Source organism: Lepus europaeus, chromosome X (assembly GCF_033115175.1).
Source record: "Lepus europaeus isolate LE1 chromosome X, mLepTim1.pri, whole genome shotgun sequence".
Lineage (NCBI taxonomy): Eukaryota > Metazoa > Chordata > Mammalia > Lagomorpha > Leporidae > Lepus > Lepus europaeus.
The window spans coordinates 102,616,916-102,629,411 of NC_084850.1; the positions used below are offsets into that span (position 1 = coordinate 102,616,916).

The window sequence follows — 12,496 nt, forward strand, 5'->3', positions numbered from 1 at the left end:
AAAAAAAAAAAACTTGTCACACAATTTACAAGTTAACTTCCATTAGTCCAATTACAATTGGACCAGATTAAATTGACACCAGCCATCACCAGGAAAGCACCAAGACACCAGAAAGTGAAGAAATGACAATTTCTGAACATCTTGAGGAAAGAGACAAAGTACTATAAAGGCTTATTATATCCCCCCACCCCCAACACTCTTCCAAAAGTGGAAAACAAGTCAATAGCAAATAATTCCATTTTTACAAAAAAGGTTTTATGCTGGTGTATTTGGTAGTAATTTAAAAATAAGGCCCATTTGTATAACCCTGAAAGTACATCACACAATTGTTTAAGCCATTTTTATTCATTTATTTGAGAGGCAGAGGTAGGAGAGGAGACAAAAAGAGAGAAAGAGACACACAGAGAGAAAGAGACAGAGAGCTCTTATCCACTGGGTCACTCCCCAGATGCCCACAACAGCTGGGAGTGGACCAGGCTTAAGTCAAGAGCCTGGAACTCAACCCAGGTCTCCCACATTGGTGGCAGGGGGTATACATGAGAAGGAAATTGGTATTGTGTGCAGAGGAACTGGGACTCAAACCCAGGTCCTGAGATACAGGATATGGCTGTCCCAACCAGTAGCTTAACCACTGCACTAAATGCCTACCCTACAACTATTTTTTTTTAAATATAGAAGAGAAAAATGCCTAATCTTTTTTTTTTTTTTTGACAGGCAGAGTTAGAGAGTGAGAGAGAGACAGAGAGAAAGGTCTTCCTTCCGTTGGTTCACCCCCCAAAGGCTGCTACGGCCGGCGCACTGCGCCGATCTGAAGCCAGAAGCCAGGTGCTTCCTCCTGGTCTCCCATGCAGGTGCAGGGCCCAAGCACTTGGGCCATCCTCCACTGCCTTCCCGGGCCACAGCAGAGAGCTGGACTGGAAGAGGAGCAACCGGGACTAGAACCTGGGGTGCTGGCGCCGCAGGCGGAGGATGAACCAAGTGAGCCGCGGCACTGGCCAAAAATGCCTAATCTTAAACAAGTATTCAATCACAACAACATGTGATTCATTTTAGCAAAGGAAGCATTATATTAGGAATTCATTATATTAAAATAGATTTTCTACTTCCTTTTCACTTCTCCAGAGTGCCCTTGTACATGTATGTGTATACACACACGGCATACAGTTCATTTCTTATCAGTATAAAACATTGATTAGACCATTGTACTATATTTTAAAAAGATTTGTTTGTTTGAACGGCAGAGTGACAGCAAGAGAGGGAGAGACAGAGAGAGAGCGTCCATCTGCTGGTTTACTCCCCAGATGGCCACAACAGCCAGGGCTGGGCCAGGCTGAAGCCAGGAGCCAGAAACTCCATCTGGGTGACAGGAGTCCAAACTCTTGGGCCATAACCCACGGCCTTCTCAGGTGTATTAGCAGGACTTTGGATCAGAAGCAGGGTACACAAGACTCAAACAGCATTCTGCTATGGAATGCAGGCATCACAAACAGCAGTTGAACCCACTGCACAACTTAGGCCTATAGACCATGATGCTTTTAATATTTAAAAATTGTGCCAAATTTTGAAACATATATGAGTAAATGTATGTTAAAGAAATGTTCTTCAAGAATTAGTTTTAAGCCATTTTCATTTTAACTTTTATTATAAATCATTTTATAAACATTAGATAAATTACATATAAAAGCTAAACATAAATATACAGAAATAAAATGAAAACAGTACTACTAATGCAAGAGAAATAAGCTAATGTATAAACATGTATGTATAACTTAATAGTAATTTTTTATCACTAATAGTTCTTCATGATTCCAAAAGCTATTCAGAAATGAAATGTAGTACATTCTGATTACTATCAAAGTTTAGATTTATAGGGAAAACTGCCATAGCACTATTTATTTTTCTTCTGAGAGAGAGAAGGGTCTTCTACCTGCTGTTTCACTTCCCAAACACCTGCAACAGCTGGGGCTGGGCGGGAACTAAAGCCAGGAACTGGGAACTCCATCCAGGTCTCCCTTGTGGGTGGCAGAGACCCAATTACTTGAGCCATCACTGCTGCCTCCCTGTGTGTGCATTAGCAGGAAGCTGGAGGCAGAAGCCAGAGCCAGGCACTCTGAACATGGAATGTAGGCATCATATCCAATATCCTTACCACTAGGCCAAATGCCCATCCCAGCACTACCTATTTTTTAAAATTTTTTCAAACATTCAGAAGACAAATGACTGTGTTTCAAAACAAATTAAACTTGGGAAAGGCTCTTATCTAACTGAAGAGTATAAAAGTTTAGGCTTTGGTTAGCCACTAAGTCTAGTGGAAATTTTTTAGTTAAAATCTCCCTTATATTTGAGTTTTTGCCAAAATACCATAGATAAAACAAAATCAATTTATAGTTTTGTATAACATTGTATTTTATTTTTGAAAAACCCAAGTACTGTGATTATTTTAAATGTGACTGGTATTTAATAATATAATCATGACAGGAAGGAATACTTAAATGGGCTTAACTAAGGGAAAAGTTAATGTCCTCTATTTGCAAGGACCATTTGTAAATTATGATCAAGTTTATATTAAACCTGTCACCGATTTTTATTTGTACCTTACGAAATCATGCTGATTTTGTAATATAGAATGCTCTTATAAAAGAGTTGAAATGATTCACTGCTCATGGTTAGCAGGAGGCCAGGCACAGATTGGGTGCTCCATGTTATTAAAGTGGAAGGTCTTGCAATGGCTTCTTTGTGCACATCAACACACAATTCAATGCAGTAGTTATGAATTAACCTGAAAGTCTTCAAAACATTTGAAACATGAAAATGAGTTCTTAGTGACAATCAGAAAAGTCATGATTACAAGTGGCTATTTTCAATCTTAGATTATCAAAATAGAATTAAATTGCAAATTCCTTTTAAAAATAGGCCTCTGAAAGCTGCTATTTGGGTATGGGGAGGACAGGTTCAGTTCTTTCTCACGAGATCAACCTATCAGCACCTGCTAAACTTCTGTTGGTTACAACATAGTCCTTAGAACGGCTTCCTCTGAGGACTGAATCCACACATCTGAGGACTACTTCTGAGACTGTGGATTTTTAAACAAGGAACTCTCGCCTGCTTCTTGGTAAGTTACTATGATTAAGTATATTTGGGAAACAATGCTTTAAAGCAACCAAAATAATTTTATCATATTTGAACATTACTTGAAATGAATGTTATAACTAATAAAAGTCACATGTATCAAGCTTTTTAATAATCTACATAGCTTAATGCCCAAGTATTTCTTAACTAAATGTCACAAGGTTTTGTCCTAATTCTCTGGATAGCTCACAAGCACTGATAAAACAACTGCTGGTGATTGAACTTCTATAATGTTAGTGTTGCATATGCCTTCTCTTACCAGGAAGCAAAAGAGTCATCTAGCAGTTGTATTAAAAAACAATGAGGAATTTATCAAAATAGTCTGACTACTTACAGAGTAGTCTTTAAATAGCTATACCAACATCAGTTAGTAGAGTTATTTGCAAAGGTTGTTATCAACACCCATTTCCTTAAAAAATTAATATACAAAGTATTATATCAACTCCAGGTACAAAATCTCATTTGCCAAATAATGCAAGTGGGAAGCAATTATTTAACTGACTATATATATACATGGACAAAAGTACGCAGTTTAACTGATCAACTAGTGATAAATCCCTCTGTCCCTCTGAATTAAAAAAAGATAACATATGCATTGAATGAAATATACTTTCAAACAAATATCATGGAGCAATGAGGAAAGTTTAAATTATTAGAAATTTAACAGAACACTTAGGACTAAACTCATGAACAGTTAGCCACTTATATTTTCTAATTAGAGTACCATATGCAGAGAAAGAAGACTGTAAGCTTACTGAAGTGGGTTCAAGTGATTAAAACTACTTTATTTAAAGTGAATCACTTTTGTACCTCAAGTAAATGATGCAGAATTCAGCAATTTATTAAAAATACTCCAGCAATTTTAGCATTAGTACAAACCATTGCCAATACACAAAATTATGTTCTCAAATTTTATATATTCAAGTTAGAAAGGGCTCAATCCCAAGTCTTTGGTTCCACATTGTACTTCACATGCCCATTTGTACATCAGCAAAGTTGTAGAAGTTGTCTACATCTTCAGACGCTGTCTCTTTGCTTTCTGATACAAACATCTATTTTAAATATAAAAGAAACAAAAAATAAATGCTAGTGATCTCCAAATGCCAAAGCCCAAAGCCCACATTCTCCACAAAGTCATAAGCTTATTATTTTAAAAAAATGCAAGTACATCATCTATACTATTTAATCTGTAGATTTTTCTTTAGAACCCATGCAATATGGTTTCAATGGCTACTATGTATTTAAGTTCTTTTCTAAGTACTTGTGATTTAGTTGAGGTGTTTGTTTTCCTAACACTTTAGCTCTGCTTTATTACATTTAGAAGTTTACTGTTTAGTAGAATACACAATATTATGAAAGCTACTGAATAAGAAGGTTTATTTAAAGAACTCTTGTTTTTTTCTGTTTTTTTTTTTTTTTAAATAAACTCAGTAGGCTGAGAAGCAAAATCTGGGATTATCCTTTTCAAAGCTGCTAAAGATATATTACTAATTTTAAATAAACTATTCTCTAACATTGATAAAGCAGTATTCAACAGAATCCTTCAAAAGCAGCCTTTTCAAAGGTCAGCCAGTAATTAAAGACCTGGGTTGTATTCTAGTTTTATCATAAACTAGCTGTATAATGCTGGCAATTCAATAACCTCTCTTGGCTCAGTTTCCATAACTGATGATGACAAAGTTGGATTATATAATCTCTAAACAATTCAACTCTGAAAACTTCAAATCATATAATCATTTCACCTCTCAGTTTCCTTCTCTATTTAATCTGATATTTCCCCTCTCCCTTGGTACTACTGTGATGATAAAATGAGACCAAAGACTAAGTACCTTAAATTTTACAAATTCAAGGAAACTTAAGCCAAATAAGAGGACAAAACAAAAAATTTCCTCTCAGATATTTAAAAAGTCAATTATATATTGATTCATTTAATCTTTTTTTATATGATTCATTTTTAAGTTAGTAAGTCTAAAATTCTTAGATACAGCAACCTCGTCAACATGTTTACAAAATGTTCACATGTAATAAACCCAAGTGCAATTTCTGATGAGGCATTACTAAAGCAAATAAAAATGAACCCTGGTCAGTCAGCAGGATTGTCTAAAGAATACAATGTTAGAAATAAAATAGTTTTCAACATATTACCAGTTTAATAAATGCCTTGAAGAGACATTTGATAATTTTTCTTGAGCAAATACACTACCGAAGGACTTTATTAAGTAGATTCTTATTCTGTGATTCTTTTTAGCAATTAAAGTTTTAGTTTGGCAAGGAAAAAGCAAAGCTTAGTTCTCAATTTTTTACCATAGGTACTAAAAATCAAGATCTGCTATTTTCTTTTTAAATCTCAAGCAACACCAGGGGATAAAAAGTACTATCTGATTATAAAGAAAAGGAGATGAAATAAAAAGACAGGTTGAAATATACTCAATAAAATCTTGTACCTTGGTCCCACTGAAGATCTCGTCTACAATAAGTTGACATTGTTCTACAGCACCATCTCCGTTAAACTCCAAAGCAATAACAGGACCTATAAGCAAACCCAAGAAGTGTTTTCTTAGCATGAATACAAATATATGCTAAAATTAATCTACCCTGAAGAATCTCCAGCATCTTCTTTGGGGGTGAGAAAAAAGAGGGAAGTAGACAGATGGGACACATCACCTCAGCTGCTTCTTCCTACTCTCATCATAAAACAAATTAACATAGACTCTCATCCCACGATGAGTAACTTCAGTGCTATTATAGGACTAGTGTCACATTTTTAAAGTGTTGTAAATAGTCTGGCTTTTCTTGTTTTAATTCCTCTATAAAAACCACAGAAACTCTACTCATTCAGCAGTACAAAGAATAGTTGATAAAATAGCAAATAAGATCAAAAGCAATCCAAGTCAACATAAGTAGGTTGTGCCAGGCAGCCAGGCGTGCTTCCAAGTCTCCTACTTACCAGCCAAGTTCTGGGCCACCAATAATGGAGCTAAGCCAAATAGGAATTGAGGCCAGGCACCAAAAGTAACAGCCATCTGAAAGCATTTTCCTGGAGTGTATTTTACAGCTACATTCTAGAAACAAAGACTAGGTTTTTGTTTTTGGTCCGCTGGACAGAATATTTGTACTTTTTTTTTTAAATTGAGACTCCTTTTCCATACATTAATCTGAATAGTTTCAAAAGTACCTGTACTTTAAATTTTGGGATAAAGAGTCATGATTTAATCTTTGGTCAGCTTGGATTCAAGTGTAGCATTGGCACTAGCGTTATCAAATTGTTGGCAAGTATGGTCATAAGTTAGCCAAGCAAAATATGTCCTTTAATTCAATCAATATTTATTCAGCTACCCCTATATTCCTAACAGATTTGTTTTTTCCCTCCTGTAATAGATAACTCCTGATTTCTAGAGAACTACACATTTTTTAAAACATACAGAAACACATTAAACAAATGCAAAGCATAGAGTAATGAAATACTCATACAATACTAAGATGAATGAATATGAAATTGAATGTATTCATGTGCCACAAGACAAGGTATCAGGATGAGAAAGGAAAGATCACATTACACTGAGCACCAAAGTAACTGAAGTCTTGTTATTAAATACAGACAACAAATACAGAAAAGGCAGGGTATTTAACTGTCAACCATACACTGAGATATAGAGAATGAGTTAAAGTATGAGTTTTTCAAAAATTACACTGTACAGATCAGGACAGGTACTGAGTAAAGAAAACAGGGTAAGCAGGTACATTTTCTTTCTCCTAACAAGGTTCTATGGAGGAGGCAGGTAATAAGAGGGTTAACAAACAAGAGATGAGTTGCAGGGGGTGCACAATTCTAAATGGAGGCTGACAGGAAAAGGTTCTTAGATTAGATTGCCTATCCCAACCCATGGATCTGTTTTAGATCATTTGATGTAAAAAAGAAAAAATACTGAGGAAAGAAAATATTTACATATAGGAGAGAGGGTACAAGGTGGAAGTGACAGACAGAAGTGAAACTTTTCTGAGTGTACCTTCTCAAGTAATTTTGACATGGATCCCATGTAATTGCCTCAAAAATTCAAAATGGACTATTGAAAAGAAAAGCAAGGGGCTGGTACCATGGTGCAGTAGGTTAATCCTCCACCTGCAGCGCCAGCATCCAATATGGGTGCCGGTTCTAGTCCCAGCTGCTCCTCTTCCGAACCAGCTCTCTGCTGGCCTGGGAAAGCAGAAGATGGCCCAACCCCTTGAGTCCCTGCACCTGTGTGGGAGACCCAGAAGAAGCTCCTGGCTCCTGGCTTTGGATTGGCGCAGCTCTGGGCTGTTGTGCCCATTTGGGGAGTGAACCAATGGAAGGAAGACCGTTCTGTTTCTTCCTCTTACTGTAACTCTCTCAAATAAAGAAATTTAAAAAAAAAAAGAAAAGCAAAAACAGTCTGCAAAAATGGAAAACAAATGGAAACAAATGTGTTTAACTGTGTATCAAGTTACTGACATGACCACACAGAGAAATGAATTGATCCAATCACCCATATGAGGCAAATTTTGCCTGTATACATTCTGTGGGATATAGTCCAATGGCAGGAAGACAGAAAGAAATCTTAAACCTTAAGTCAATAATCTCACTTTTACTAGTGAACTTTGCTATTATTCTGAAACCATTACATGCATATTATATAATACGTGAATTGATAATATTAAGGAGCCAAATTTTCAGAATAACAGAAAAGTATACATAAAAAGTTTAAGTAAAAGCCTTATGTTGGCTATGAGTTGGTAATTGTTTAAGGCTGGGAAGTAGGCATAGGGGCTCCTTATACTAGTCTACTTTTTATTTAACATTTTCCATTAAAATAAAAGATCTAATTGATAAGGTTAGAAAGGTCTTAGAGAAGGACTTCCTATACATTTTTAAAAAAGGATTTATTTATTTGTTTGAAAGGCAGAGTTGGGGCAGGGGAGATAATCTCTTCCATCCACTGGTTCACTCCCCAAATGGCTGCAATAGCCAGGGCTGAGCCAGGCTGAAGCCAGGAGCCTGGAATGCTATCCAGGTCTTCCACTTGGGTGGCAATTGGGCCATCTGCTGCTGCTTTCCCAGGTGCATTAGCAGAGAGCTGAAATGGAAGTAGAGCAGCTGAAGCTTGAACTGGAGCTCATATGGGCTGCTGGTTTCCCAGGCAGTGGCTTAACCCACTGCACCATGATGCTGGCCCCTCTCCTATACATTTTTTTTTAAATTAAACATAGCTAACTTTATAAAAGAAAGGCCTAAACTCTTAAATTTTCATTTAGAAACATCAGTGTGAACTCATGATCTCTTTTCCTGTTTAAAAATACATAGTTTCTCTGTCCACTGAAAAACATCTAAAAGAAGTAACAATCTAGTAATACATGCAAAGAACCTAACAGGTTTTCCTGAATATGATTTCTCACTAAAAATAACTAAGTTGTCTTAAGACAAATGGATGGTCAAGAAATGGATTAAGACCGACCTAGAACAACTTTGTTGAGCCAAAAAGCAATAAAGCTCTCAAAGGCCAATGGAGTTCTATCAAAAGAATATAGAAGCCAGCCTGAGGGGCTCCCAATGGCCAACGATGAGACATAAGATCAAAAGGAATAATGACTAATTTGTTAAAACTGAATATATGAAAAGTCATGAGTTCATAATGATACTTAGATAAAAAGAGATCCATAAAACTCACTGGAGAGGCTGGCTGTTTGGCACAGGGGTTAAGATGCTGCTTGGGACAACCACATCCCATCTCGGACTGCCTGGTTTCAAGTCACAGCTCCCCTTTCCATTCCAGCTTCCTGCTAAAGCACACTCCATATTTGGATCCCATCCACTTGGTGGGAAACCTGGATTGAGTTCCTCTCCTGGCTTTGGCTTGGCCCAGCCATAGCTACTGTGGGCATCTGATGAGTAAACCAGCAGATGGGAGATCTGTTTATCTGTCTCTCTGCCTTCAAATAAATAAAACAAAAAAATTTAAGATTTATTTATTTATTTGAAAGGCAGAGTTACAGACAGAGAGGGGGAGAGAGAGAGAGGTCTTCCATCTGCTGGTTCATTTTCCAAATGGCCACAATGGCTGGAGCTGAGCTGATCCGGAGCCAGGAGCTTCCTCTGGATCTCCCACTTGGATGCAGGGACCCAAGCACTTGGGCCATCCTCTGCTGCTTTCCTAGGCCATAAGCAGAGAGCTGGATCTGAAGAGGAGCAGCCGTAACACAAACCGGTGCCCATATGGGATGCTGGTGCCGCAGGTGGAAGCTTAACCTACTATACCACAGTGCCGGCCCCACAAGAAAAAAATAAATAAATAAACTCTCTGGATACCCTGGAGGTTGCCAAGATACCAATTCATTACTCTGAAAATCAATGCTTACTTTTCTCTTTATTTTTCCTGATATGAAGCATATTCAAGTAAACCTAACAGGCCTATTGTACAAGAAAAGTTGTTAACATTCATTAGTAAATGCAGAGGCACTGACAGTGTTTCAAAATAATAATTTTGCTGTCATTGTGTAAATCCACTGCTGTGGCCTTTGGAACAGTGGAAAAAAAAACAAAATAATAATTTTGCAACTCATTAAAATAATTGGTTCAAGTAATAATAATCAATGGCTTTAGTATTCCATGGGGGAAAACTGACAGGAAACTCTACAGTAAGTCATTACCAAAAGAATGCACGAATCAATCGCTAAAAGTACAACAAAAAAAAGAGAAGGAGAGGCAGAGAGAGAGAGAGAGAGAGGCCTTCCATCACTACTTCACTCCCTAAATGGCCACAATGGCTGGAGTGCGTAGATCCAAAGCCAGGAGCCAGGAGCTTCTCCTGGGTCTCCCACATGGGTGCAGGGGCCTGAGGACTTGGGCCATCTTTTACTGCATTCCCAGGACATAGCAGAGAGCTGGATCAGAAGTGGAGCAGGTGGGACTTGAACCAGCGCCCACATGGAATGCTGGCACTGCAGGCGGTGGCTTTACCTGCTACACCACAATACTGGCCCCAGGTGAATCTTTAGAGAGTGAGCGAGTGAGAGCAGGAGAGAGATATCGATCGATTGATCTCCCCACCCACTGGTTCACTCCCCAAATGCCTACAATAGCTGGGGCTGGCCCAGGCCAAAGCCAAGACCTTGGAACTCAACCTGGATCTCCCACCTGGGTGGCGGGGATCTCAGCAGTTGAGCAATCACTGCTTCATCCCAGGGTGCACAAGAGCAGGAAGCTGGAATGGGAGAGACTGCTGGGACTTGAACCTAGGCACTCTAATATGGGATGTGGGCATCCCATGTGGCTTTTTTTTTTTTAAAGAAAGCTTTTATTTAATGATTACAAATTTCATTGGTACAGCTTTAGGAATATAGCAGTTCTTTCCCCTATACCTGCCCTCCCACCCCCACTCCCATCCCACCTCCTACTCCCTCTCTCCCATCCCATTCTTCATTGAGATTCATTTTTCATTAACTTTATATAAAGAAGAGCAACTCTATACTAAGTAGAGATTTCAACAATTTGCACCCACATGCACAAAGTATAAAGTACTGTTTGAAAACAGGTTTTACAGTTAATTCTCATAGTACAACTCATTAAAGACAGTGGTCCTACATGAGGAGTAAGTGCGCACTGACTCCTGTTATTATTTCTTTAGAAGATTTACCCATTTATTTATTTGAAAGGCAGAGTCACAGAGAGGCAGAGGCACACTCCCTAGATGGCCGCAATGGCCAGAGCTGTGCTGATCTGAAACCAGGAGCCAGGAGCTTCCTCTGGGCCTCATACGTGGGTGCAGGGGCACAAGGACTCGAGCCATCCTCTACTGCCCCTCCCCCACTAGGCCACAGCAGAGGGCTGGATTGGAAGTGGAACAGCTAGGACACAAACTGGCACCAACATGGGATGCCAGCACTGCAAGCAGGTGGTGGCCTTACCCACTATGCCATAGTGCTGGTCCCCTGTTGTTGATTTAACAATTAGCTCTTATTTATGATGTCAGTGATCACCCAGTCTCTTGAAATGAGCTGCCAAGGCTATGGAAGCCTTTTGAGTCCACAAACTCAGTATTTAGACAGGGCCATAAGCAAAGTGGGAGTCCTTTCTTCCCTTCAGAGAAAAGTAGATCCTTCTTAGATAGCCCCTTCTTTCCATTGGGGTCTCACTCACAGAGAGCTTTCATGTAGAACATTTTTTGCCACAGGGTCTTGGTTTGCCATGCCTGAAGTGCTCTCATGGGCTTTTAAGCCAGATCCAAATGCCTTAAGGGCTGATTCTGAGGTCAGAGTGCTGTTTAGGGCCACGTGGCATTTTAACTGTTATGCCCAATGCTTGCTTTTGGCATCTTTGAAATTATCAATAAAATGGCCAGCGCTGCGGTTCACTTGGCTAATCCTCCGCCTGCGGCACTGGCACACCGGGTTCTAGTCCCAGTTGGGGCGCCGGATTCTGTCCCAGTTGCCCCTCTTCCAGTCCAGCTCTCTGCTGTGGCCCAGGAGGGCAGTGGAGGATGGCCCAAGTGCTTGGGCCCTGCACCCTCATTTGGATCAGCACAGCACACTGGCCGTAGTGGCCATTTGGGGGGTGAACCAACGGAAAAGGAAGACCTTTCTCTCTGTCTCTCTCTCTCTAACTCTGCCTGACAAAAAAATTATCAATAAAATGATAAACATCACAAGAAAAAGCATTCACCACCACCAATCATCAGGAAAATGCAAGCCAAATCCACAATGAGATATCACTTCAAACACGTTAGGATAGCTATTATCAAAAAGAAAAGAGACAAGTGTTGGTGAGGATATGGAAAAAAATGAATATTTGTACACTGTGTGAATGTAAATTGTACAGTCATTATGGAAAACAGTATGGAAGTTCCTCAAAAAAAGTACTGTATGATCCAGTAATCCCAGTTCTAATTATATATCCAAAGGAAGTAAAATTACTATCTTTAAGAGATATCTGTATTCCTGTGTTCACTGCAACATTAACAGCCAAGACACGAAATCAGCCTAGGTATGTTAACAGATGAATATATACAGAAAATGTGGGGGACACACACAGGAATGTTATGCAGCACTGAAAAAGGAGATTGATGGGGGCAGGTGTTATGGCACAGTGGGTTAAGCTACCATTTGTGATGCCCACATTCCATATTAGAGTGCAGGTTTGAGTCTAGGCTACTCTGTGCTTCCATTCTAGCTTCTTGCTAAAGTACCTGGGAGGCGACCAGATGATGGTCCAAGTTCTTGGGTTCCTGCCAGCCATGTGGGAGATATGGGTGGAGTTCCTGGCTCCTGGTTTCAGTCTGAACCAGCCCTGGCTGTTGCAGGCATTGGGGGGGGGGGTGTACCAGCAAATGGAAGATCTCTCTGTCTGATCTTACTG

The 12,496-nt window shown here is 39.2% G+C and overlaps 1 protein-coding gene across 1 annotated transcript in view; it reads right to left on the bottom strand.

Annotated features, from left to right (window-relative positions):
• Positions 1 to 1,777: 1,777 nt before the first annotated feature.
• Positions 1,778 to 12,496, bottom strand: part of RP2 (RP2 activator of ARL3 GTPase) — a 43,641-nt gene continuing 32,922 nt past the window's right edge. Inside the window, exons 4-5 of the mRNA XM_062184131.1 lie at positions 5,574 to 5,659; positions 1,778 to 4,181 (exon numbers count right to left, since the gene is read on the bottom strand). Coding sequence (XP_062040115.1) covers positions 4,098 to 4,181; positions 5,574 to 5,659 — 170 coding nt within the window. The 3' untranslated portion in view covers positions 1,778 to 4,097. The remainder of the gene's footprint in view (positions 4,182 to 5,573; positions 5,660 to 12,496) is intronic.